At 49.1% G+C, this 27332-nt stretch overlaps 1 protein-coding gene across 10 annotated transcripts in view; it reads left to right on the forward strand.

The window, feature by feature from the left end:
- The window catches only part of LOC135896749 (kinesin-like protein KIF12), a 535077-nt gene that overhangs the window by 498510 nt on the left and 9235 nt on the right, over nucleotides 1-27332 (forward strand). For 5 of the 10 annotated variants that reach the window (XM_065425246.1, XM_065425247.2, XM_065425245.1 and 2 more), the window contains one exon: nucleotides 15756-15946. The exons of 2 other annotated variants lie outside the window; for them this stretch is intronic. In XM_065425246.1, the coding sequence (XP_065281318.1) occupies nucleotides 15756-15946 (191 nt within the window). Of the gene's footprint in view, nucleotides 1-15357; nucleotides 15414-15738; nucleotides 15947-27332 lie in introns of those variants that run through there. 3 more of the 10 variants (XM_070534678.1, XM_070534679.1, XM_070534677.1) reach the window with 3 other exon arrangements.

Consider the following 27332-nt stretch of genomic DNA (forward strand, 5'->3'; position numbering starts at 1 on the left):
ATTTCTTCCGCAATTCCAACACGAAATTCTAAAGGCCAGTTACCGACTGACGAAGAAAGATCTCGATTGAAAAAACTGCTCCACAAGGCTCGAACGAACATTTCTGCGGATTTCCTCCCGTAGCGTGTTAGCCGTCGTCTGCTACGGCAGGCCCACCAACGGCGGCGCCACCGTCGAGGCCGCGCCGAGCGGAGGAGGAGGGAAGCGAATGGCGCTACTTTGGGAGATTGAGGGTAGCTGGCGCCGTTGGTGCACTCGAGCAGTGTAGGCGGCGCCACGGTCGAAGAGGGGGCGTGAAACAGGAGAAACGAGCAGTTGAGGCGGAGGAGGAGTGTGTCGCTACTTTACGAAGTTTAAGGGGCGGCCGCGCGCTACCGCCCGGGCCACTGTATCTTGAAAGCCATCTGCGCCAAAGGACAAAGTCCGCTGCGCGCTGTCTTTCAGCGGCTTAGTTCGCGTCGATGCGAGACGCTGCATGAAGGTGACTTCACTCGCTTGTTAATTTAGTTAGTACGTCTATGTTTAGAAGTTTGTACGGCCGATAAAACTACTATTCTTACTTCGTATAGCTGTCCACTTATTTACTATCGCAATGGATGCTTGGACTTTCAGGTGAAACTGCGACCTTTTAAACAAGCTTGCTTATGAAGCTTTTGAGAAGCTTGTTATCAATATTTCCAAACTGCGGCCTCTGCCGTTCACAACTGGCAGATGTCTAAGGCATCTGCAGCAGCCTAGAAATAGATGTCAGCGGCTGATCAATGCAAATGCGTTTTTTTTTTCATTTATTTACCTAAAGGCCCAGCTTGAGTATTACTTATAGGGGGGTAGGTAACAATTGATGTACAAAGGTATGAGGCAGCGTGCTTGTCAGGCGAATATCCTTATATGAAGTCGTACATGCTATGCAACCTTTACATCTCTTCTCATTGTACATCAGACACCAATAATTCTTACATTATACAAACAATAATCTTACATCCTCTGACATCTGAAGAAATGTAAGAAGAAATATTATTGTTTCTAATTTCCGACTGTTTCATTAAGTATTTGTTTGAATATAATATGGTCAGTTATTTCGGCTATATTACTTGGGAGATGATTCCATTCCGAAATGGCTAAGTGCAGACACGAAAATTGCAATAGTTTAGTGTGTGCAAATGGTTATTCGACCTTAAATTCGTGATCAATTCGTGGGAAATTCCTTTTGGCTGGTAAGATGTGCGCCTGAGAGAAGATATTTGGGTAATGAAAAAGCTGATCGAAGAAAGTTAACCGAGATATCTTTCTTCTAGTCTGCAATAGGATGAGTCCGAGGTCATGTTTTATTTTGGTGATGCTTGAACGTTATGGACAGTTACCTGTAATAAATCGCGCTGCCTTCTGAAAAGATTCTAATTTGCTAATAAGATGGCTACCAGGTTGACGCTTACACGTGCTTCGCGGGTCCCAAACGTTAATCCTTCACCAAAACTCAAAGGGCGTCCTGTATTCTGCTATGTTTGAAGGCTACGCTACGTTATCATAACGGAACTGGAAGCATTTAATGAAGACATTGTGCTGGGGAGTAAACTGTGGTGTGTTTTTGTCGTCGTCGTCACTTCTAGAATCGTATGCTGCACAGCACAGAATGGCCAATGTAACTGTATTTCAAATATGTCGAAATGTTGTCACGTGGTGGTGACGTTGAATAACACAGTAGCAATACTGTGAACGAGAAAACTAACTTTTATTGGGCGAACCTGTGCCCACAAAACAGGCTACACTTATAGCACAACGATAGCGGCGAACACGCTCGGCGGTCGTCGAAAATCTGATCAGCGGGTCTAGCGCGTCGGCTTTTATAGAGCAGTCGTCGAATGTTCCAGACTAATCGTTCGGACCCGCGTGCCTTCCACAAAGTTCTACACCATTCGCGTTACGCGATGAAATCAGATAACACAAGGTTCGGCGACAACAGACAGCCGGGTAGAAGCATCGATAACTTTCCAGAAACATCGGATACATTCAGGCGCGTCCCTCGCTGTGCGATTACAGTTAAGTGGCGAAACGTGGTCGCCCGATAAAGATAAGTACACGTATCAATACCCCCCTCTTAAAAAGCATCGACCCGATGCTACTACAAGCGAAATAAAAACACCCGTAGCAAAGAAAACAACAACAAAAGAAAATAAGGAATTTCGTCAGCGTCCGTAAAAGGGTTTAAGGCGCACCACGTGGACCACTTCAGATCGTGCGCGGCGCCGCTGTGAATGCGAAATGCCGTCTGGCACGACCTCATAGTCCAGAGCGCCAGTACGTCGGATGATCTGTAGGGTCCGAAATAGCGTCGGAGTAGTTTCTCACTGAGTCCTCGTCGGCGTATCGGTGTCCAAACCCAAACACGGTCGCCGGGCTGGTACTCAACAAAGCGTCGTCGGAGGTTGTCGTGTCGGCTGTCGGTCCTCTGTTGGTTCTTGATCCGTAGGCGGGCGAGCTGTCGGGCTTCTTCGGCGCGCTGGAGATAGCTAGCGACGTCAACATTCTCTTCGTCAGTGACGTGGGGCAGCATGGCGTCGAGCGTCGTCGTCGGGTTCCTGCCGTAAACCAGCTTAAACGGCGTGATCTGTGTTGTTTCTTGCACCGCCGTGTTGTAAGCAAATGTTACGTACGGCAGGACGGCATCCCAGGTCTTGTGTTCGACGTCGACGTACATCGCTAGCATGTCGGCGACAGGGGCGTAGCCAGGGGGGGGGGCCTTATGGGGCTTCAGCCCCCCCCCCCCCGGAAATTTTTTCGTGCTGTCCATGCACCGCTGACCAAAGCAAGCCCCGGCGCCGGAAATCAGTCTGAATTTTGTCTGGAACGTCTTTTTCACGCTCGAAAAGCCATTTCACCACAAAAATCGTGAACTGGGGCTGGATTTCGCGGCAACGCCCATGCACCGGGAGTCACATAACGCAAGCAGCCCCATCCGAGCACAAAGTTTCAAGGACGTTTTGATGGCGAACGGGCTCGCCAGGGCATCTTGCGGAGACCGCAGAATCTACACTTTATCATGGAATCTACGGAGCGCGTGGATGTCAATTCCGAAACTTTATGGGTGTAAAGTTCTCATAAACTTTTGATGTAGAAGGTGAATTGACATTTCCAAACGCGTGCTTTAGATTTTCGATTGCGGAACTTTGTAAGTTTAATTTCCCATAAATATTTGACGCCAAAGGTTCATTAATTTTTCCAAAGTCGTACATCGGGCCATACAACGAGACTAGCCAAGTCAACGCACTATCAGACAAGTTGACAAAGCCCGCATTGAGGCCCGATGAGACGAAGCGTTGTGGTGGTTTTTTCGTGCCGTCATGTCACATAAAAATATTAACATTTTCTTTTCACCTGCGCCAAAGCATCCACTGAAGACACTAAAGCCAGCCAAGGTAACTACGTTCCTATTTATTTTTTCTATTTTGACTTTTAATTGCCATGACACATTGAGCCTCTTCAATTTTTTTGTTTTCGCTCTCGCTGCCCTACCCGCGGGATGCCAGAGCCAGCCAGAGCACATGCGTTTTTCTCGTGTTGCCCCGACCATCGCGCGGCGCACTTCGGTGCGCGTTCGGTTTTCTCTGGCCGAGTAAATTTTCACCTGGCAGAGTTTTGGAGGCTTTCTAGCTAGAAGACGAGAAAAATAAACAATGGTCGCTCGCCGCCATCACTGTGAGGACTCGATGGATTGCACCGCGTTCGCCTGAGCGCAACCTCTCCAGAAAGTCTTGTCTAGCCGGTGTAGGATACCGAGCAGTATGCGTATGGTTCTCGGTGGACCAAACGTCTCGCGATTTCTTCGATATTCTTTCGGTAGCGAAATTAGGTGCCCAAAGTAGGCATTCGATTGTGGAGATACTTTCGTTTGTGTTTTTGCATTTGATGCCTCCGCCCCACAAAAGGAAAAAAAAAGACATTGTTGTGGCACAGCGAATTGTCGCATGGTGAAGTTCGATTTTGTTGCTTCTTCTTTTGCGAAAAGTAACGGGTCATGGGACGCTTCAGCTGCCGGATACTCTTATTATACTATTGCGATAGCAATTATATGGACAGTCTAGGCGCATTCCTGCCGTTGCCGTCGCCCTCATGTTCCACATAAAGTCCAAGGGCGTAGGAAGGGGGATGGGGGGCTGGAATGGGTGAGACGACGATGGTGGCTCAGTCTTGTGTGCGCGAGAGAGAAAACAGGAGCAAGCGCGCCGCTTTCCGTCGCGCGCGATACATCGGAGGGAGTGGATGGAATGGGGGAGGGGATCTAGGATTCTGTGAATCTGTGATTGCGCGACATGTTTATTTGCCTTGTTTCACCCATTATATACTGTGACTTTTTCTTAGATACGTAGATTTATTGGAGACTTATAAGTACGTTTAGATATCTTGTTGCGAGGTTCCGTGCATACGTGCAGTGAACTTTGTTTCGAGTGGCACTTTTTTTGCCCTTTATCAAGCTGTATCTTGGCATTTGTACATTCCATTGTATCTTCGCGTTTCTAATGTACGAAGGCGAGTGAAATGAAAGTGAGCCCACCCATCCTGCGCAATTATGGTTCTGTTCATTATCTGCAAGGCCTGCGCGTAGCACACAGGCATCTCTCATTTACAAAAGTAACACGCAGGTGTGAGGATAAATGTTCGTTAATGGGGTCATACACTGGGTTGAACATGGTTGCAAGACGTAATGGACGCTCCAGAAGTTGAGCAGCGTGGTGCCGTGAGGTTTTTGACAGCTGAATGTGTTTCCCAAAAAGAAATTAGTGACCGTATGGCTGCCGTGTACACTGCAAGCAAGCAAGCAAGTAAAGTAAGTAAGTAAAGTAAGTAAGTAAAGTAAGTAAGTAAAGTAAGTAAGCAAGTAAAGTAAGTAAGTAAGTAAGTAAGTGCTTTATTCCCCATATACAATATACATTTGAATATGGACAGGTCTTGAAGAAAAAAGCTGCGTCAGCAGCTTGACTAAGTCCTATTGAACATTGAACAATGCATTGCATTGGCCACTGTCAAGCGTTAGAACAAACGGTTCAAAGAAGGATGTGAAAGTTGCAAAGACGATTGCAGACCGCACCAAAGCCATCGTGCAATCACCCCTAACAAACTTGCAAAGGTTGATGAGCTGATGACACAAGAACAGAGGATAAGCATCGATGAAGTGGCAGAACGTGTGAACATCAGTCACGGTTCGGATCACCGTCAACGTTCACGCCATAATTAATGAACATATCGGTTATAGGCTCTTGTGTGCGCTATGGATGCCCAAGATTTTGAACCACCGCCAGAGTACGGAGAAGTTCAGCGCTGCCTTTACTCCTCTGATCCAGTATCACAATAAGGGTGACGATTTCATGTCTGCAATTGTGGTCGGAGACGAACCATCATGCCACTACTACGCGCCTGAAACACGACGGCAAAGCTTACGATGGAAACATTCGAATTCACCACCCCCAAAGAAAGCAAAGGCCGTCATTTCCGCCGGAAAGGTGCTGTTGACTTTTATTTTTCGATCGTCAGGGGCCATTACTGATAGAATGTGCTAAATCTTGAGAGGCTATCAATTGTTTCCGATATTATGAAACACCGGATCGGCTGCATGTTGCAATCAAGAACAAACCACGTGAAAAATTGACGAATGGGTTGTTCCACGACAATGCCCGTGCACACGTCGCTGATGTGGTTAACACAAAACTGGAAAAGTTCAAGCGGGAAACGCTGTAACATCCGGCATAAAGCTCAGACCTGTCGCCTTGCGACTTCCACATTTTGCGGCAACCAAGAAAACAGCTCAAGGGAACCAGATTCGTCTCGGACGATGACGTGAAAGTCAGTTGCAGACGTTTTGGAGCAACAACCCAAGAAGCTTAATGAGACGGGAATTACGCGACTCGTTAGTCAATGGGACAAATGTCTAAATGCTCATGGAGGCTACTTTTAAATAGTACCCCGTTTGTCATATATTCGCATTGGCTCACTTTCATTTGACTGGCCCTCATAAATTCTGCAGAACTCCTGCTTTTTATACGTGCTTTCTGTTGCGACTATAATTTCGGTGCAATTACTCACGATACACGACCGGTGACAGCTGCTCCTGCGTAATATATTAGAACAAATGACACTGTCATTGAGATTTTTCACTGGCCGTTGCATATGTACAAGAATGTAAAGAAGGATATTGAATGACAAAGTTTCATTAACATATTTGTCCTCAACTTGTTCATTTCATGGCCTTTACATTTTTCATATCACCGGCATGCACTGCTTTTGCTGGTTTCGAACTGATGTAGTTCTAAAGCTGGTGTGATATTTTCTTTACTTAGTAACTAGACAAAAACATGGAAGCATTGACATCAGTTATGTTGGGCACAATTTTTGGCACATACGAGTATAATATTTTATGAAAAAATACATATTTTGCTTGTAGTGACAGTGCGTAGCGTTCAAGAATTCGTTTGCAGCATCTTTGGCAATGACAATACAGTTATTATTCATGTATTTGGTCCCTAGGCAAATGTTTAAGAGGAAGCTTTAGCTCGGGCCCAACTCCGACGCGGCCTATTCAGATACATGTAAAACGCAGAAACGCTTTTGTGAGATAACTCCTGAATTGTTTTAATGAAATTTGTTGCATTTGAGTGAGTAAGTTTAATTCTAGTGTCTGTGGGAAGCGGAATATCGATTTAGGGCCCGAACTTTGTTTAAAATATTTTGAAAAATTTGAAACTCCGAAAAAAGCAGAAGCACGAAGTTTACAAATTAATAGCTCTTCATCAAGAACAGATATCATGGTTCTGTAAACGGCATCCGTTACACCATTCAAAGCGGACAAATTTAATATGTCTATTTGAATTGGTTATGTTATGTACAACGGTTCTGCAAAATCCTTATTTCCAAATTACTTACTATTTTGAGACTCATGTGTAACATCAATATTGTCCGCTGTCGATGTACTATTATGTGCAATTTACAGAATTGTGATATCAATTTTCATTGCTGATTTGCAGAGTTGTAAACTTCATTGTTCGTTTTCTGGAAATTTTCGTTGTTTGCCACTTTTTATTAAAATATTGACGACCTAAATCGGAAATTCGAAACAATTAAACAATCACTAGAATTCAAGTTTTGCTTTTAAATGCAACAAACCTCATCAAATTTGGTGAAGTGGTTGCCGAGAAAAACGAATTTTCCTTCTACATGTATTTAGATAGGAGCAACCGACCTAATGTTTCGTCTTAGGAGGTGGCCGAGCTGCATTGTGAGCCCCCCCCGAACGAAAATTCTGGCTACGCCGCTGGTCGGCGAGGGTCTTATTCAGCCGCTCCGTAAGACCATTCGTCTGCGGGTGGTAGGCCGTGGTCCTCCTGTGCCTTGTCTGACTGTATTTCAGAATGGCTTGGGAGAGCTCCGCTGTAAAGGCCGTTCCCCTGTCGGTGATGAGGACTTCTGGGGCGCCATGTCGAAGCAGGATGTTTTCGACAAAAAATTTCGCCACTTCGGCTGCGCTACCTTTCGGCAGTGCTTTAGTTTCAGCGAAGCGGGTGAGGTAGTCTGTCGCCACGACGATCCACTTATTTCCGGTTGTTGACGTCGGAAAGGGTCCCAGCAAGTCCATCCCGATCTGCTGGAATGGTCGGCAAGGAGGCTCGATTGGCTGTAGTAATCCAGCTGGCCTTGTCGGCGGTGTCTTACGTCGCTGACAGTCTCGGCATGTTCTGACATAATGGGCGATGTCGGCGGTCAGGCGCGGCCAATAATACTTTTGTTGTATCCTCGAGAGTGTCCGGGAAAAACCGAGGTGTCCAGCGGTCGGATCGTCATGTAGGGCGTGCAATACTTCTGGACGAAGTCCTGACGGGACAACAAGAAGGTAGTTGGCGCGGACTGGTGAAAAGTTCTTCTTCACGAGGAGATTGTTTTGAAGCGTGAAGAAAGATAGTCCGCGCTTAAATGCCCTGGGGACAACGTTGGTGTGCCCTTCCAAATATTCCACCAGGCCTTTTAGCTCCGGGTCTGCCCGTTGCTGTTCAGCGAAGTCTTCCGCGCTTATCATGCCAAGGAAGGCGTCGTCATCTTGCTCCACCGCGCCAGTCGTCCTGAAGGATCCTTTATACTCGCTAGCCAACACAACGCGTGATGGTCACTGACGACTTTGAATGGCCTGCCATAAAGATAAGGGCGAAATTTAGCTGTAGCCCAAACGATGGCGAGGCATTCCTTTTCGGTCGTAGAATAGTTGCCTTCCGCTTTTGACAGCGACCGGCTAGCGTAAGATATCACCTGTTCGACTCCGTTTTTCCTCTGGACTAGAACGGCACCGAGGCCTAGGCTACTGGCGTCAGTATGGATTTCTGTATCGGCGTACTCGTCGAAGTGCGCAAGTACCGGCGGCGACTGCATGCGTCGTTTGAGTTCTTCAAATGCGTCGGCCTGCGGCGTTTTCCACTTGAACTCAACATCACATTTAGTTAGACGTGTCAACGGCTCGGCGATGCGTGAAAAGTCCTTGACAAAGCGCCTGTAGTAGGCACACATGCCAAGGAATCTACGCACTGCCTTCTTGTCGGTGGGCTGCGGGAACTTTGCGATGGCAGCTGTTTTCTGCGGGTCGGGGCGTACTCCGGATTTACTGATGACGTGGCCTAGGAACAGAAGCTCGTCGTAAGCGAAGCGGCATTTTTCTGGCTTCAGAGTGAGCCCTGATGACTTGATGGCCTCTAGTACTGTGGCAAGCCGCCTAAGGTGATCGTCGAAATTTCTGGCGAATACAACGACGTCATCCAAGTAAACGAGACCGGTCTGCCATTTCAATCCCGCTAAAACCGTGTCCATCACGTGCTGGAACGTTGCAGGCGCCGAGCACAGTCCAAATGGCATAACCTTGAACTCGTAGAGGCCGTCTGGGGTGATGAAGGCGGTCTTTTCGCGATCTCTTTCGTCGACTTCTATTTGCCAATAGCCAGACTTGAGGTCCATCGAGGAGAATTACTTATCGTTGCAGAGCCGATCCAATGCATCGTCTATTCGTGGAAGGGGGTATACGTCCTTCTTCGTGATCTTGTTCAGACGACGATAATCGATGCAGAAACGTAGGGTTCCGTCCTTTTTCTTCACCAGGACAACAGGGGATGCCCACGGGCTTTTCGACGGCTGGATGATGTCGTCGCGCAGCATTTCGTCGACTTCTTCTCTTATAGCTTCGCGTTCTCGCGGCGAAACTCGGTAAGGGCTTTGGCGGAGTGGTCGAGCGTACTCCTCGGTGATTATGCGATGCTTGGCGACTGGTGTTTGTCGAATCCTCGATGTCGTCGAAAAGCAGCCTTTGTATCGTCGGAGCAGACTTCTGAGCTGCTGTTGCTTAATCACTGGGAGACTTGGATTAATGTCGTAGTCTGGTTCGGGAACCATTGTCGTCGAGGTAGATGCGGCGGAATCCGAGAGGTCAAACGCATTACTGGTTTCCACAATTTCCTCGATGTACGCGATCGTCGTGCCCTTGTTGATGTGCTTGAACTCCGGGCTGATGTTTGTCAGCAACACTTCAGTTTTCCCTCCATGCAGTCGAGCGATCCCTCTTTCGACGCAAATTTCACGGTCTAGCAGGAGACGTTGGTCGCCTTCGATGACACCTTCTACGTCAGCGGGTATTTCGGTGCCGACCGAAATAACAATGCTGGAGTGGGGCGGGATGCTCACTTGGTCTTCGAGCACACTCAAGGCGTGGTGATAACGAGGGCTTTCCGGCGGTATCGCTTTATCTTGCGACAGCGTTATTGACTTCGACTTCAGGTCGATGACTGCGCCGTGTTGGTTCAGGAAGTCCATACCGAGAATGACGTCTCGAGAACACTGTTGGAGGATAACGAAGGTGGCAGGGTAAGTCCGGTCATGAATGGTTATCCTTGCCGTGCAGATTCCAGTCGGCGTAATCAGGTGTCCTCCAGCGGTGCGAATTTGAGGGCCTTCCCATGCAGTCTTAACCTTCTTCAACTGGGCGGCGATGTGTCCACTCATGACGGAGTAATCAGCTCCTGTGTCTGCTAAAGCGGTGACTGCGTGGCCGTCGAGAAGCACGTTGAGGTCGGTGGTTCTTTGTCTGGCATTGCAATTAGGTCTTGGCATCGGATCACGGCTGCATCGGGTTGAACTGAAGCTGGAACGTCGCTTCGTCAAATCGTCTTTAGTCGGTGTAGTCTTGGCTACCTGACTTTGTCGGGATGGCGGCGTGTCGTTATTATGTCGTCGAGATGGTCTCTTCGTCGTCTTCGTCGTCTTCGTCGTCTTCGTAGGCGGCGGAGGATCTTCATCAGTTCGACGAACAGCAACCGCACCTCCATCGGTTGCTGCTTTTAGTTTTCCGGATATGGGCTCGCTGACCGGCCCCGGGCTGGGCCAGTGTATGGTCGGCGCTGCGGCGACAGGTAGCGGCCTGGTGATGGCGAACGCGACGGTCGTCGAGAGCTCCACTGAGTAGCGGCGAGATAATCGGCGATATCGCGGGGGCGTTCGCCTTGCTGCGGGCGCGGAGCGTTCACGGCGAAACCTCGCAGTCCCATCTCCCGGTATGGACATCGTCGGTAAACGTGACCGCTTCTCCGCAGTGATAGCAGAGCGGGCGGTGGTCGGGGGCTCGCCAAATGTCTGTCTTTCTCGGGTAGCTGCGCTGGGTGACGGGTGGGCGTGCTGGCGGCGGCGGCGGTGGTCGACGGAACTGCGGCGTGACAGGGCCCTGGCGCGGTCGCGGAGGGGGACCTTGACGGCGTGCGACGGCGGCGTAGGTCATCGCTTGCGGCTCAGGCTGGGGCGATACAGGGGCTACTCCAAGTTGTTGTTGGAGCTCCTCACGCACGGCGTCGGCAATCGAAGCGACTTGTGGCTGTGATGGTGGGAACAGCTTTTGTAGCTCCTCCCGCACGACCGCTCGGATAGTCTCGCGCAGGTCGTCGGTGGCCAGTGACTGAACTCCGGCGTAATTTGTCGAGTTCGTGCGGCGGTCGAATTGCCGGTTTCGCATCTCGAGTGTCTTCTCGATGCTGGTGGCCTCGCGAAGAAACTCGTCGACGGTCTGCGGTGGGCTTCGTACCATTCCGGAAAAGAGTTCCTCCTTCACACCACGCATCAGCAGGCGGACTTTCTTCTCCTCGGGCATTTCAGGGTCGGCGCGGAACAGACGGCTCATTTCTTCCGTGTAGATCGCGGCCGTCTCATTAGGTAGCTGCACCCGGGTTTCTAGTAGCGCTTGGGCTCGTTCTCGGCGTACGACGCTTGCGAATGTCTGTAGGAAGCCGCTTCGGAAAAGTTCCCAGGTCGTTAAGGTGGCTTCTCGGTTCTCGAACCACGTCCTGGCCGCGTCTTCCAAAGCGAAGAACACATATCGCAGTTTGTCGTCGCTGTTCCAGTTGTTAAAGGTAGCGACTCTCTCGTACGTCTCAAGCCAGCTTTCCGGGTCCTCGAAAGTTGAACCGCGGAACGTCGGAGGCTCCCTGGGCTGTTGCAGCACGACGGGTGACGCTGGTGCTGCCATTGGGGTGGACTTGGTGGCCATCCTCCTAGTCGTCTCGGGCAAAAGTCCGTGCTCCGGGGGCAGTCCTTGCAGCCTGCGGCTACCTCGCTGGTTCTTGTCGACGTTGGTGTCTTCCGAGTGAGGGCTTGGGTCACGGCTTTGTGGGGGCGTCCGGTGCATGAACGCAAAGCACCTCCACCAGATGTCACGTGGTGGTGACGTTGAATAACACAGTAGCAATACTGTGAACGAGAAAACTAACTTTTATTGGGCGAACCTGTGCCCACAAAACAGGCTACACTTATAGCACAACGATAGCGGCGAACACGCTCGGCGATCGTCGAAAATCTGATCAGCGGGTCTAGCGCGTCGGCTTTTATAGAGCAGTCGTCGAATGTTCCAGACTAATCGTTCGGACCCGCGTGCCTTCCACAAAGTTCTACACCATTCGCGTTACGCGATGAAATCAGATAACACAAGGTTCGGCGACAACAGACAGCCGGGTAGAAGCATCGATAACTTTCCAGAAACATCGGATACATTCAGGCGCGTCCCTCGCTGTGCGATTACAGTTGTTAAGTGGCGAAACGTGGTCGCCCGATAAAGATAAGTACACGTGTCAATATTTATGGGCTTTTTTTGCACTTGATTTGTGCTGAAAAACAATGGGAAAAACATTTTCCCAATCTTCCAAGATATTTTCGCCGGAGCTTGCATCTCCAGTTCAAATAGCTTTTTGTTAAATATCCGATGACGAATAACGCTGTTCCACCTCTCCAAGTGCATATACAGGGTAGTCTTTACTGCGTCAGCGATATCTGGATGCGATGGGGAGGCTGAGTTTAGGAAGGTTTCTTTCTTTTCTTTTTTCATCCAAAGGTGCAGACTTTGTGGGGTAGTTGTGGGCAATCAACGTGATTAGCATTCTCAGTTTACTTCCACCAATACAAAACGTAAATAAAGGCATCTTCAACAGCACGCCCTATCCTTACATTCTTTTAGTGCTAATCGTATTAACATCAAAAGAGTACGCATTTGGGCTGGTTGGTTCATGATTACGAGCAATAAAAACAGCGCTAAACGACGGGACGAGTGAAGGGACACAGACAACGGCGCTGACTAACAACCAAAGTGTGTTTATTCCGTCAGTCAGCATATATATGCTCCGCCGCTATCTGAAACCATGGAATCTACAGGATAGGGCATGCGCAGGGGGAATGCAATTAATGTGATAAGAAGGCAATCTCTTTTGGAAGGAGAGAAATGGATGGGAGGCTTACACATGCATCACCACTAACGTGAATGTGGAAGGCTTCGGATATAAGGCGTGCGCGGTCATCACGATATTTTGACAGATATGTTACACGTTCGAAGGATGGCTTGCAACCGCATTCATTGCAACGTAGTGACAACTGACTATCTTTTTCCCGTTTTTGAAATTTGTTGAAGTGCTCGCGCATGCGGTCGTTGATGCAACGCCCCGTTTGGCCGATATAAAAACGCTTGCATGAAAGAGGGATCTTGTAAACCACACAATCACAACAGTCAGCAACAAACCTCTGTCTGTGCTGTTTTTTACAACTTTTCTTGTTATTGCTTATCCTATTTACTTGGTGGCACAGGCTTCCTAACTTATTTTTGGCAGTAAACAGCAACCTGACGCCTGCCCTACTGACAACCTTTTTGAGGTTGTGCGCAACCTGGTGAACATATGGTATTACCGCAACCACTTGCCGTGAGCGATTCTCGGACAGAGCAGCTGCCGACTGCTTTCCTTTAAGGTTCGCTACGAGGCTTTCGGCGATGCTGGTCAATAGTGGTACCGAGAACCCTGCGAGCTTCTGTCTCGCTACTTGCTTTTCGAAGCTTACATCCACTTGGTGGTCACATGACCGGATGAGGGCCGCCTTCATGCAGGAACTTGCTATACCGCGCTTGACTATCTTTGAGTGCGCGGACGAAAATGGAAGAAGGTGCTTACGAGACCTAGGAGCGTAACCCCAACATACATGATTGCTTGAGAACGTTAGCTCCAAGTCTAGGAAACGGAGTTTGTTGTCTGACGGATGCTCCGTGGTCAATTCGAAAGAATCTAGAACTGTGCGGAACAAGTCAAATATTATAGCAGCAGCAGGCTGCGCGTCAGTGGCGTTAGTATTGTAAAAAATTAGAAAGTCATCGACGTATCGCATCACTTTTACAGTGCTTGTCTGGCTGAGCTTAGTTACAAGATTGCGGTCATAGCTGGCTAATAAAATGTCACTAAGAACAGGGGCTATACATGAACCGATGCACACACCTTTCTTCTGTATAAAAAGCTTATCCTCCATTGAAACGAAAGTGGAAAGCATATAAAACCTTAAAAGCTCTAAAAACTTGTCGACGTTGATACCACATGCATTCTGAAACCTAAGAATGCCATATTTGTCTATGCAATGGCCGACTTCAATGCATACATCATCTTGAGGCAAGGAGTAGTACAAGTCCTTGATGTCCACGGACAGGCTCGGACAGCCTCGGACATGCAACCGTTCATGTATAGCCCCTGTTCTTAGTGACATTTTATTAGCCAGCTATGACCGCAATCTTGTAACTAAGCTCAGCCAGACAAGCACTGTAAAAGTGATGCGATACGTCGATGACTTTCTAATTTTTTACAATACTAACGCCACTGACGCGCAGCCTGCTGCTGCTATAATATTTGACTTGTTCCGCACAGTTCTAGATTCTTTCGAATTGACCACGGAGCATCCGTCAGACAACAAACTCCGTTTCCTAGACTTGGAGCTAACGTTCTCAAGCAATCATGTATGTTGGGGTTACGCTCCTAGGTCTCGTAAGCACCTTCTTCCATTTTCGTCCGCGCACTCAAAGATAGTCAAGCGCGGTATAGCAAGTTCCTGCATGAAGGCGGCCCTCATCCGGTCATGTGACCACCAAGTGGATGTAAGCTTCGAAAAGCAAGTAGCCAGACTGAAGCTCGCAGGGTTCTCGGTACCACTATTGACCAGCATCGCCGAAAGCCTCGTAGCGAACCTTAAAGGAAAGCAGTCGGCAGCTGCTCTGTCCGAGAATCGCTCACGGCAAGTGGTTGCGGTAATACCATATGTTCACCAGGTTGCGCACAACCTCAAAAAGGTTGTCAGTAGGGCAGGCGTCAGGTTGCTGTTTACTGCCAAAAATAAGTTAGGAAGCCTGTGCCACCAAGTAAATAGGATAAGCAATAACAAGAAAAGTTGTAAAAAACAGCACAGACAGAGGTTTGTTGCTGACTGTTGTGACTGTGTGGTTTACAAGATCCCTCTTTCATGCAAGCGTTTTTATATCGGCCAAACGGGGCGTTGCATCAACGACCGCATGCGCGAGCACTTCAACAAATTTCAAAAACGGGCAAAAGATAGTCAGTTGTCACTACGTTGCAATGAATGCGGTTGCAAGCCATCCTTCGAACGTGTAACATATCTGTCAAAATATCGTGATGACCGCGCACGCCTTATATCCGAAGCCTTCCACATTCACGTTAGTGGTGATGCATGTGCAAGCCTCCCATCCATTTCTCTCCTTCCAAAAGAGGTTGCCTTCTTATCACATTAATTGCATTCCCCCTGCGCATGCCCTATCCTGTAGATCCCATGGTTTCAGATAGCGGCGGAGCATATATATGCTGACTGACGGAATAAACACACTTTGGTTGTTAGTCAGCGCCGTTGTCTGTGTCCCTTCACTCGTCCCGTCGTTTAGCGCTGTTTTTATTGCTCGTATTAACATCGACAGTCACTAGGAGATGGGTTATGACGTAATGTTATAAATTATTTTTTTCTTAGAAGTTTTGTTATACCTCTGTGTAGCGTACTGGGCAAGAACTGAACCAGCGACCGACAGAGAGACGCCAAGCCCTGAGAAGGTAGGCAACCAAAAGCGTCGCTTTAATACTCGCTCAACACGCATGTTATGTCGGCGTATCCACCTCCTCAAACATTCTGTTCCCGGTTGCGCGAAAGCGCTATACCCAGCTTCCTTAGACAGTTCCTTTAACACTTTCCTACGTTGAGCGTTTAATTAGAACACTTGGTTTCCACACAGGTGCCGTTCTTCACAAGGTTGTACCGGCTATTTCTGTGCTATGTGGTATTTGTTTTCTCCGATTAATAAAGAAAAACAGAAGTCTAAGAAGTGTAGCACGTGCTTTATAGAAGCTAGTAAAGCGGACAGGCGCCAACTTCTTTCAGTGTTCTCATTATCGCAGCCTGAACGACATCGGTGGCGGCACACTGGTGGCTCAGCCACGTGGTGTCGAGCAGGGCGGCCGACGCAACTCGTGGGGCACCAGCGGCATACCCAAGCTGCGCCAAAAGCTATCGACGAACCCGCTTGTAGCTGCACTGGCACCCAAGCGCGTGCTGCGCCGCACAGCTTCCAACAGGGTCACACCCGCTGGTATGTTCCAGTCTTGTCGAATTGCTGTCTTGTCACTTTATCACCGTTGCCATATAGTGCACCTACAAGAATCAGTCTTTTTATCCCTTTCGAGAGCGCTGCTGTTGCGCGCTCACTTCGCACCTTTGTTCGCGGTCTGCGCTATGACGTTAGAAAGCGAAAAAAACGTAAGACGTTGCGTACTGGAAACAATTGAGCTTGATGCTTTCGAATGTGATGCGCAACCTGACATGAGCACTTAGGTAAGAAGTAGTTTGGGATGCCATTTTCTCGAATTGCATACGGAATGGTAACCGAGAAATTCAGCAGTTTGCGCAAGGCACAATTTAGGTATGTGCCGCTGGAGAAATCGTCGGCACATACGATGCGTGTTAGCTAAAGCGATTTTTGCAGTTTCCCACTATATGTTTGCTACAAATCCATGTTCTCTCTGATGGCGACAACGGACTTCCATCGACACTGCGCGGAAATAAACAAAATATATCGCCGCATAGCCAAAGTACGACATGCGTACACAAATTTAACTAATACGTCCCCTACAATATAGCATAGAGGCAGCAATGTAAATAACTTTACCATTCTTTAGCAATGCTCAAGAGAGAGAAGTTGAAAGTATTAGTAATCATTTCTGCTTCAGCAATGCCGGCGCTACCAAGACGCGGGCGTTTGTCGTCCAGTAACTCGATCGATCGGGGCAGTGGTGATGCAGGAATGAACTCCGGTCATGTTGAATGCATCGTGCACATATTCAATTTCTCGGCACGCGTGAACTTCGGCCACTGCTAGCGCATGCACAGAAGCGGTTTCCATTTTCGGCAGCGCACACACAAACGAAGCAAGAGAAAGCAGACAGGACAAGCGCTGGTCGAACAACTGAAAGTTCTTATGTGAATAAAAGGATTGTATACCGTGTAATCATGCGATTCATGTGGATTACATGTATATCCGTCATACACTCACGAGTGATCAATGAACGAGATTGCTTGGTTTTCCAGTTGTTTACTTCCTTCGGCGCAACGCAGTAAACCATGTCTGTCGTCTTTTTTCTTAACATTGTCTTGTGAATTGCCAGAATTTCACTCATGGCATCAACTCTTTCGTGTTCACATTGCTGTCAGGACAGTTAACAACACTAATAATTTCCAGTCATCCGAAGAGGCGCCATCGCAAACAATTAAGAGACGTTTCGCGCGCAGCGCGAGCTCAACGCGGACACGACCTTGAAGGGAAGCGGCGGAAACACACCCGTTGGAGGTGAAATCGTTCCGCCAGGGGAGAAACAAGCGCTGGCGTCTAGGATGAAGCTTGGCGTGCGGATGTCTATCGTCATGGCGCAGTATTAAACCAACGCCTCCTTTATTTAACTATGCCTGTCAAAAGAGCCCCTCCTGCTCAATCACACCCTCTCCTGTCGCTCTTTCCCATATGCCGGCGCTTGCCGCTCGTGGCGCTGGCGGCTGACACTACAGTCTCCCGTCCGTCTCGGCCGTGCATGGGCTTGCGGGGCTCGTGGCGCGAGATAAACAAAGCAACGTTTTGTTCGCTGGTGTCGACGTGCGTAGAAAGATGCTCTGAAGTTTGATTTGGTTCTGTTTTGTGTACGGACAGTGTTCAGCATGAGGTACTGCTGTGTGCCTATGTGCACATCAAGTGCACGAAAGAAGGACGACGGAGTATCATTCCACGAGATTCCTGCCGACCTCGAGTTGCGCCAACGATGGCTAAAGGTGATCTCACGAAAGAACTGGGAGCCCAATACAACATCTAATTACTCCGTCGTTTGCAGTAAGCACTTCGTTGCCTCGGACTTTCGGGAGAATACTAAAATCCGACAATTAAACAAGGGAGCGGTGCCCAGCGTGTTCACGTGCTACCCCTCGTACATGAAGCCTGCACCTGCCAAGGTACGTAGTGATGCAAGTAGTCGAAAGCGCACTGTGCAGCTCGACTGTGGCCAGGAGAAGGCTAGCAAAAAACGGAAAGCAGTAGCTGCTACTACCTTCAACGAGAATGAAGAATCTGGCTGCCCTGGCGTCGCGACGTCAGTAGTTGCGCGACCAGCCTTAGCGCCAACTAACAGGCCAGCATGCTCGAACGCATCTCTTCCTTTGAGTGGCACAGTATGCGCTGTAGCGACGGCGGTGCGTACCGAAGCGTTAACTTGCAGAACAGTGGCGTTTGCGAAGCGAACATTTTCAACTCAGACGGAAAGGACCGCAAGTTCAAGCAGTTACGTAGATCGCCGAAAACAGCGAGCCAAAGAGAAAGCCCTTCGGTTACAGATCGCCAGGTTGCAACAGACAGTTGAAAGTTACAAAGAAGAACTTTGCAAGCTGAAGGACGACTGCAATGTGCGTGCCTTTGTGGACGTTGTAGCCGATGCGCACCAAAACAAGGCAAAGGCTGTATTCATTGTGGACCAAGTCATCAATTACGGTAGGAAGAGACCAACGTGGTCTGAAACTACCGTGAGGTACTGCGTGATCCTGAGGAATCTCTCGACCAAGGCCTATGAGTATGTGCGGACTGAACAACTTCTGCCTTTACCATGTAGAAATACTTTGCAAAAGTATATTGGATCGGCAACTGGGGAAATTGGCTTCAGCCGTCTGGTTCGCTGCAGGCTCAAAACAGAGCTTCAGGGTCTTACAAAATCGCAGTCAAAAGTGTGCAGTTTGGTAGTAGACGAAATGCACATCAAGCAAAAGCTTGAATATAATAAACAAAGAGATGCTTTTGTTGGTGACGTCAATATGAGCATTGATCTGGAGCATCTGGTACCAAGTGACAGCGACCAGTTAGCAAATTCATTGCTTTGTTTCTTGCTTTGTGGCCTGTCGACAAGCTTTAAGATACCTGTCGGGTACTTTTTTACTAAAGCCTGCACAGGAGCCGAGCTCGCGCAGACCATTTGTCACGTTGTCCAGAAGACAGAGGAGCTCGGTTTTGAAATAGTTCGTCTTGTCACTGATAACCACAAGACAAACGTCGCTGCCATGGACATATTAAGCAAGGGAACGGCTCAAATTTCTGCTCCACATCCAGCGGATCCTTCAAGACTCCTTTATCTTGCTTTTGACCAATCCCACATAATTAAAAATGTCAGGTCACAATTTCTTGCAAAGGACATAGGTGGTAAGAAACAAATTTCGTCAGCTCCTTTGAAAGAACTGTACAGAATGCAGCGAGGCTCTACTGTGAAGCCAATACGATATTTAACACGGAAACACCTATATCCATCAAATATTGAGAAGATGAGTGTGAGACATGCAGTGCAAATCTTCTCTCCGCCAGTTACTGCTGCACTCCAGTATTTGAAAGACCAGGCTGGTCACACCTGTGACTTGGAGTTCAGGTCAGTGGGCCCAACTGTTGAATTTTTGTTGCTGATGCACAAGTGGTTTGCGCTGATGGATGTCAGCAACACAGAGCAGCACGTCCACAGGAATGACCCTGACAGCCGGCATTTCAGTGATGTTGACGACATGAGGCTGCAGTGGCTAGAGACCGATTTCCTTAACTATATCGAAAGGCTGAGACAGGAGAGCCACCCTGACAATTTCTTTACCAGTGAAACATACCGAGCACTGGTCCTGACGACAACATCGAATGTAGCATGCATTCGTTTTCTTCTGAAGGAAAAGAAATTCATATTTGTTTTGACTCGAAAATTCTCAAGTGATCCGATTGAGGCACTGTTCGGTTTCCTTCGAAGGACAGCAGGTTGCAATGATGCCATGGATGTGAAGACTGTACTCTGCGGACTTGAGAAGATGTTAAAGACTGGCATTGTATCTGCATCAGTTCGAAGCAATGTGAACAGCTCAACCTCATTCCGTACTGATGCGGCAGTTTGCAATGGGGACACTCAGAAACGCAGCTGTACTAGCAAGGGTTTTTTCCCATCAGCAGCAAAGAATAGATTGCGGGACCTGTGCACTACACCATGGCTCCCCAACCCCGAAGTGGCTAGTATTGCCCTGATTGGTGGTTATCTAGCCAGAGCCTTGTCAGAAAGGCTGAGCTGCGAGAGTTGTATTCAACTTGTCGAAAAACCAAAGGCCAATGCCCCTGTTGATGGGCTCATTGCGTACCAAGACAGTGGTGGACTGAAGTATCCAACCAAAGAGTTGGTGTCCGTCTTGATAGGTCTCAAGCGGTTTGTTGACATAATGTTGTTTCACAGAAAGTTCATTTCCAAACCGCTCGAAACCAGTGTAGAACATGCTGTTGATGTGCTTGTGGACGTCCCCGTCTTGATGTGCAAGAACGGAGAGCCTGGCCACAGGAAGATGTTCCTTGAACTCTTGTGCCGCAAGTTCATCAAACCCCTGCTGTCTAACCATGCTTTTAATATTACAGATAAGAATTCAGTTGCCAAATTATATTCAAAGAAGCCATTGTCACGGAAGCTGCTAAAACTGTAGCATATGTCATGTGAACTGTAGCATTCTTGACATGTTTAGATAACTACTGCAAATAAATGTTCGATTGTTAAATGTCCCATGTGGTTGACTTGTGAGAAAATTCGGGCCTTGGGAACGAAATCTTTTGAAAAAGCAGGGCAAATCACAAAATCGAGGACGAGTACAGTTTCTGGCTATTACGCTTTACGTTTTTGCCGAGCTCAGTGAGTGACAATCGATGCGTTTGGCTAGTAGCTAGTCGACATCGGAATACCTGAACGAACACACGAAACTGCTAGCTACTAACCCGGCGGCGATGTCACTCAGTCGTATCGCTTGTATCACAATAAATATTTAGGTTATAAGCACCTGAGCAGTGTTTCGTTAACCTACTGGACGAACTGAATAAATTATAGTGCAATATGTAACTCGACGACCAACGTGAGCTGCGCAAGTCGGGCGCGGCGCGTATGTTTCAGCAGCGTTCTGAGCGGCGGCATAGTGGCAGCTAGCAGCGCCGCGGTGCGAGCGGCGCGTGAACCGAGGCGTCCGCGGCGGTCCCATTGCGTGGCGCCGGAACTGACAGGCATAGTATAATAAAGGAGGCGTTGATTAAACTGACGCGAATGGCGTACTCCTGGAGCCGTAATGCCCAACTGGCGAGTCGACCAGATGGATATTTCAAGGAGGAAAAGCCAAAATAACAGATCATGATCTGTAACCACGTCGACTGGGCGGCCATAAAGGTAAGGGCGAAGCTTTCCTGTGGCCCATATGATTTCTATACACTCTTTTCCCTAACCGAGTAGTCGGAATGGTTGAATCTTGTGACGCGCTTGCCTTGGCTGTCGTGACGAGCACAACCAACTGCATGAAAAGAAGCGGGTTTCGCATCACACTGCCAGGCGTCCAGCCAACCTACCCACTGAAAAAATTTGGCTCGAGCAGGCTTCTTATATTTGCGGGTGTTGATGTCGATGCCGTTGGACGCAGCAATGCCCATCCGTAGTAGTAGAAAACGTTTATTCACGAATGAGGAAACAAAATACGGAAAAAAATGTACAGCGAGTGGAGTCTTCATTTCAAAACCCCAGTGGCCTTGGCTGTTGCTCTCGCCTGGATTAGCAGTCCGCGCTGGGTCTCTAGATCTGGGCTGGACAAGGTGGCCTCCCACTGCTCCTCCGACTGTTGTGCTTGTATATCTGGCGGTTTGGGGCCCGTACACCCTTACGTGACGTGGTAGGCAGTGGTCTGTTTGTTACACCAGGGGCATGCGTCTTCGTAGTTTTCTGAGAAGATCCTGTATTTGTGTAAGTTGGGGAAAGTGTTGGTCTGGAGCTTTCTCCAGTCCCGCGCTTTTTGTGCGTTTAGCCCCTTGTGCGGTGGGGGTAAAGCTGTCGTTGTTTGCGCAGGTGTTGAAGTCTCGCGCCGTAAGCCGCGGGGATGGGGAGGGTGGTTGTGGAATCGAGGATTGTGGCAGCTCGGTTTGTGTGACCTCGAGCAAGCCTGTCCGCGACCTGGTTGCCCTCCAGCCCCGACTGCACCGGGACCCACGCAATCTGGCGTTTGAGCGATGATTTTGTATCCAATGGATTAGTCGTGAATCTAGCTAATTTTTGAGGTATTCTGTCTGCTAGAAGGAGCCGACACGCCGCTTGGGAGTCGGTGACTACTTGTAGTTCTAGGTTGGTCGCGTCCCCCTATTCAACAGCCAGCACGATTGCCGCAGCCTCCACTTCTGTGACTGTACAGTGCGGAATGGAGATGCTAGAGACTTCTGTGTTCCACCACCACGGCTGCTGCTGGATTCGATGTACCCTGATATAGGGCAGCATCAAAGTAACCCGTCTTCTGGCTCCGTCCCACTGTGCGTTTGAGATAGTCCACTCGGGCGTTTCTTCTGCCTTCATTGTGGGTTTGACACATGTTTTTTTTGGGAGCGGGGCCACGTGTACTCTGGCCCGGTAAAGTGTAGCAATGTTCGTGGTCGACTGGATGGTGTCAATGTCCGCCGGGTAGCCGATGCGCTTGAGGATGTGTCGGCCTGTTGCTGTGGAAAGGAGGTGTTCTCTCTGGGACAGGAGGATCGCCTCTTGAATTTCCTCGAACGTGTTGTGTAGTTCCAAAGCTTCCAAGCTCACATTGGATGTGTATGGTAGGAGACCAATGGCATTCTTGTAGGCTACGCGTATCATCGCATTGACTTTATTTGTCTGCTCCGCGCAGGGTGAGGTAGAGGAGCCCGTAGGAGAGGCTGCTTATGACCAGCGCCTGCACCAGACGGATCGTTTTCTCATTTCGCATGCCATTTCTGTTTCTGGCCACCCGCCGGGTTATCTTAGGAATATGCTGTGTTGTAGTTTTGAGCAGTTGGAATGTGTGGTTGTCCTTTCCGTCACTCTACAGCCATAGACCCATGATCCGGATGAGTGGTACTTCCCGGATTGGGACCCTGTGTAGGAGGATGCTCAGGTTGCCTGGTGATTTGTAGTGGTATCCCTGTATGTGGATAACTTCGGATTTGTGGGGTGAGCAGCGGAGCCCGAATCGAATGGCCTCTGTTTCGACGCAGATTGCTGCCGCTTGGAGTATGTCTTCCTTCTCGGCTGGGAAGCCGGTGTTTATCCAGATCCTAATGTCGTCCGCATACAGGGTGTATCCAATGTTCGAGACCTGTTGCAGAGCCCTTGCGACTCCAATCATGGCGATGTTGAATAGGAGCTGGTAGATGATCGATCCTTGTGGCGTGCCCTTGTTGGGCATGTCTTGAGGGTCTGATCTCGTGTCACCCATTCCTATTGTTGCCATTCGTCTGGACAGAAAGGTCTTGATATATTGAAAGGTGCGCTCGCCGCAGTTTAGATTGCTGAGCTCCTAGAGAATGGCCTCGTGAGACACGTTATCAAAAGCGCTTTTGAGATCCAGCGCCTTATTGAGGTGTTCGCCACCCCTCGGGATGTTGGAGAGAACCTGCTCCTTCAGAAGAAGGAAGGCGTCTTCCGTCGACAAGCGCGACCGGAAGCCAATCATGGAGGGATGAAAAAGATCGTTGTCTTCATGTAGTGTTGGAGACGCGTCTGGACGACTCGCTCGTAGAGCTTGCCCAGGCACTATGCGAGAGATATAGGTCGTAGTGCTTCGATCGCCGGCTTCTTGCCCGGTTTCGGAGTTACTATGATGTCGGAGTGTTTCCACTCGGTGGGGATTTCATTCTTCTCCCAGAGCGAGTCATTGGGGCACTTGGTGAGATCCCTGATCTGTGCCTCGCTCAGGTTGCGGATCATGGCGTTGTTAATTCCGTCTGCTCCCGTCGCCGTGTTTTGGGTGCACGATCGGACGGCGGCATACACCTCGGCCTCAGAGATGGGAGCGTCAAGTGCAGGATTTTACTTGCCCTGGTAGGTCACAGAGCACGGTGGGGCGGTACTAGTTCCGATGTGTTTGTCCCTTAGAGCCTGAAGCAGTGCTGCGTCGTCTCCCGGGAAGAGGGGAGCAATGCGCTTCAGGGTGCGTGCAGATTGTAATTTTGATTAGAGGGGTCGATGAGGTTCCGTAGAATTGTCCAGGTACGGGGGGTACCCAGCGTTCCCCGCAGCGACTCACAGAACTGTTGCCAATTTTGCTGTGCTAGGTTGGTGGCGTATGTTTGAGCTTCCTCCGTGTGCTATGCAATACGCTGGCGGAGGGGTCTGTTTAGGCGTTGTCTTTTCCATCTTCCCACGAGCCGGCGGTGCTTCTGCCATAGCTTGAGTAGGTGGTGGTTGTTGCGACACCCGTTTCTTCAACCTTGACCAGCGTTACTATTGGGTAGCGTGGCGTTGTCGGCGGGCTGCAGGCGTCCGGTAGACCATGGCGACCAGGCAAGGACGAGACGATTTGTAGTGCGAAACTTGCACTGTTTATTCAAAAGATGTGAAGAGAATGAACGAGAATAAAAAGCACATTGCGAGGCCCCTTAAATAGGCCCACTAAAATTGTAGGCGGGATCTTGCTCACGTCAGCGTCACGTGACATGCACTTTGTCTGGTTGAGGATAGGCGCCTTATCCCTTTTCCCAGGTGACGTTCGCACGTGTTTCCCTCCGCTGGCGGCAACACGCGGGTCGGGGGTCGTAGGCGGCCTTGGTTCGCGGAACGCAATTCTCCCGTAGAATTGGACAGTTCGTGGAAAGGGTGCTCCCCTTCGTCGCACACACAAAGGGGCCTGTCATTACTGCGGGGCGCCTGCCAGACCTACAACCACACGAGACAACCATAACAAATTAGGAATCGATCCTCCGTTTCGGTTGAGCAGGATCTTTCGAACATCCTTTTTGCCCGGGGTGGTACATGCTAACCGTAACACGGTCTACTTCCCGGGCTTCCGGTGTGCAGTGTATTGTTTCTGTTGCTGTCCTGTATGCTTGTCTGATGCCTTCGCTTCAGACGTGTATGGACTGGATGGTACCTGGCGGGAAGGGTGCATTGCGGAATTTGGGCCAGTTGGTGATACGGGCGGTGTCCAGACCCCTTCTAATTTTAGAACATCATATGGACGTGCCGAATATGCAGTGGTCGCTGCCCAGGGTTTCTCCTAGGCTCGTCCACGTGGCGTCGGCGACGTTCTTCTTCAGGATGAGGTTGGGACAGGAGTCACGGGTGACACTGTTGCCTTCCCTGGTCGGATATAAATGGTCGGTGAGGAGTTCCAGTCCGAGAGCTTTTATTACTCGCGCGACTGCCACTCCTCTTGCGAGTTTGACTGATACCCCCAGTCATGGTGTGAGGAGTTGAAATGCCCAACTACGACAAGCTGGTTAGCTTGCGCCTTTGCTAGGCCTGAGCTGCTCGGCCTTTGCTGGTTTTGGTGGCTTGTACCTGTTAACCACGAACGTGCTCTTCCGGCCCCGTTTATTGGGCACTATCTCTATGGCTAAGTGCTCAACGTCCGGTTCCGATAAAAAGTGCTCGATGACAGTGATGTCTTTTGCGACGAGGATTGCAGTCGTCGCCATGTAGGGTTGGTGGATTGTGTAGTAGCCGGCTAGCGTTGGGGTACTTTCGGCTCCTACCTATTGCAGGTAGATAACGTCAGGTCTTATGGGAGTGGTACAGAGGTATTGCTTAAGAAGTCCTTGTTTTTGTCTGAAACCTCTGCAGTTCCACTGCCAAATTTCGAGGTGTTCATTGCTGATTTCCTTATGGTTTGGGGCCATATCGGGGGGGGGGGGGGTGCTAGGTAGGCTGGCGGGCCTTCATCGCTCCCAGTGCAACTGGCGCGGCTGCGATTGCGGGAGGGACCTTGATCGCGTGACGATGCGCGTTTTTTGCTTTGAGTCCGGAGCGCCTGTATTGAGATAGGGTGTGAGTTTTGCGCAGCAGTTACCTGCTCGAGGTTGACCGCTGTGGTTTCAATTTTGGATTGAAGCACGCTGAATAGTTGGGTGATATTTTCGTTGAGGGAGCTGACCACTCTCTTCTCCATGTCCTGTAGTGTTTGCTGTAGCGTTTGGTGCGTCACTACTTCGTGTTGCTGTGGGGGTGTGGTGGGTGGCGGCGCGGTGTTTTGTTTGATTACTTCGTCAAGTTCGGCGATAAGCGCTGCAAGCTTGGATTCTTGTTCTGCTATCCTAGCATTTGCATTATGCTATCCTTCTTTGCATTATGACTACTGCAGTTGTCGCAACAAGCATACCATGAAGTCGGCCATACAGTCGCATACAGTCGGTGCAGAAATAGGGGGCCACTAGATTTGCCTCAACGAGCAATTAAGTCTAAGTAAGCAAGTATTAAGCCTAATCAAGGATAATAAGGGCACGAAATATTTGAACCAATGTTCGATTGATTAACGTTAAATTAAGGTTAATCAGGTACAATTATGCGAACTAAACGCAGATTATTTAAAGGTAATTAAGAATAGCGAGCCTAAACAAGAATGATTTAAGTTAGATTAGTTATCCTAATCAAGAATAATTAAGGTTATATTGCTAAGCGGACAGGCCGCCATTGGAATATGAACCTGGCAACGTTTAACGCTAGAACGTTATCTAGTGAGGTGAGTCCAGCAGTGCTATTGGAGGACTTTGAGGGCAGTAAATGGGATATAATAGGGCTCAGTGAAGTTAGGAGGCCAAAAGAAGCATATACAGTGCTAAAAAGCGGGTAGTACGTCTTGTGCTACCGGGGCTTAGCGGAGAGACGAGAACTAGGAGTCGGATTCCTGATTAATAATATAACTGGTAACATACAGGAATTCTGTAGCATTAACGAGAGGGTGGCAGGTCGTGTTCTGAAACTTAATAAGAGGTACAAAATGAAGGTTGTACAGGTCTACGCCCCTACATTCAGTCATGATGAACAGGAACTCGAAAGCTTCTATGAAGACGTGGAATCGGTGATGGGTACAGTGAAAACAAAATACACTATACTGATGGGCGACTTCAATGCCAAGGTAGGCAAGAAGCAGGCTGGAGACAAGGCAGTGGGGTAATATGGCACAGGCACTAGGAATAGCAGGGTAGAGTTATTAGTAGAGTTTGTGGAACAGAATAATATGCGGGCAATGAATACCTTCTTCCGCAATAATAATAATAATATTTGGGGTTTTACGTGCCAAAACCATTTTCTGATTATGAGGCACGCCGTAGTGGAGGACTCCGGAAATTTTGACCACCTGGGGTTCTTTAACGTGCACCTAAATCTAAGCACACGGGTGTTTTCGCATTTCGCCCCCATCGAAATGCGGCCGCCGTGGCCGGGATTCGATCCCGCGACCTCGTGCTCAGCAGCCCAACACCATAGCCACTGAGCAACCACGGCGGGTCTTCTTCCGCAAGCGGGATAGCCGAAAGTGGACGTGGAGGAGCCATAACGGCGAGACTAGAAATGAAATAGACTTCACACTTTAAGAAAAAAAGGACTAAAAGGGGTAGGGAGGTTAGTCCTTTTGGGGACTAACTGATTTGCCACAACCATTAGTCCTTTTGGGGACGAACTGACATG

Source organism: Dermacentor albipictus, chromosome 2 (genome assembly GCF_038994185.2).
Source record: "Dermacentor albipictus isolate Rhodes 1998 colony chromosome 2, USDA_Dalb.pri_finalv2, whole genome shotgun sequence".
Lineage (NCBI taxonomy): Eukaryota > Metazoa > Arthropoda > Arachnida > Ixodida > Ixodidae > Dermacentor > Dermacentor albipictus.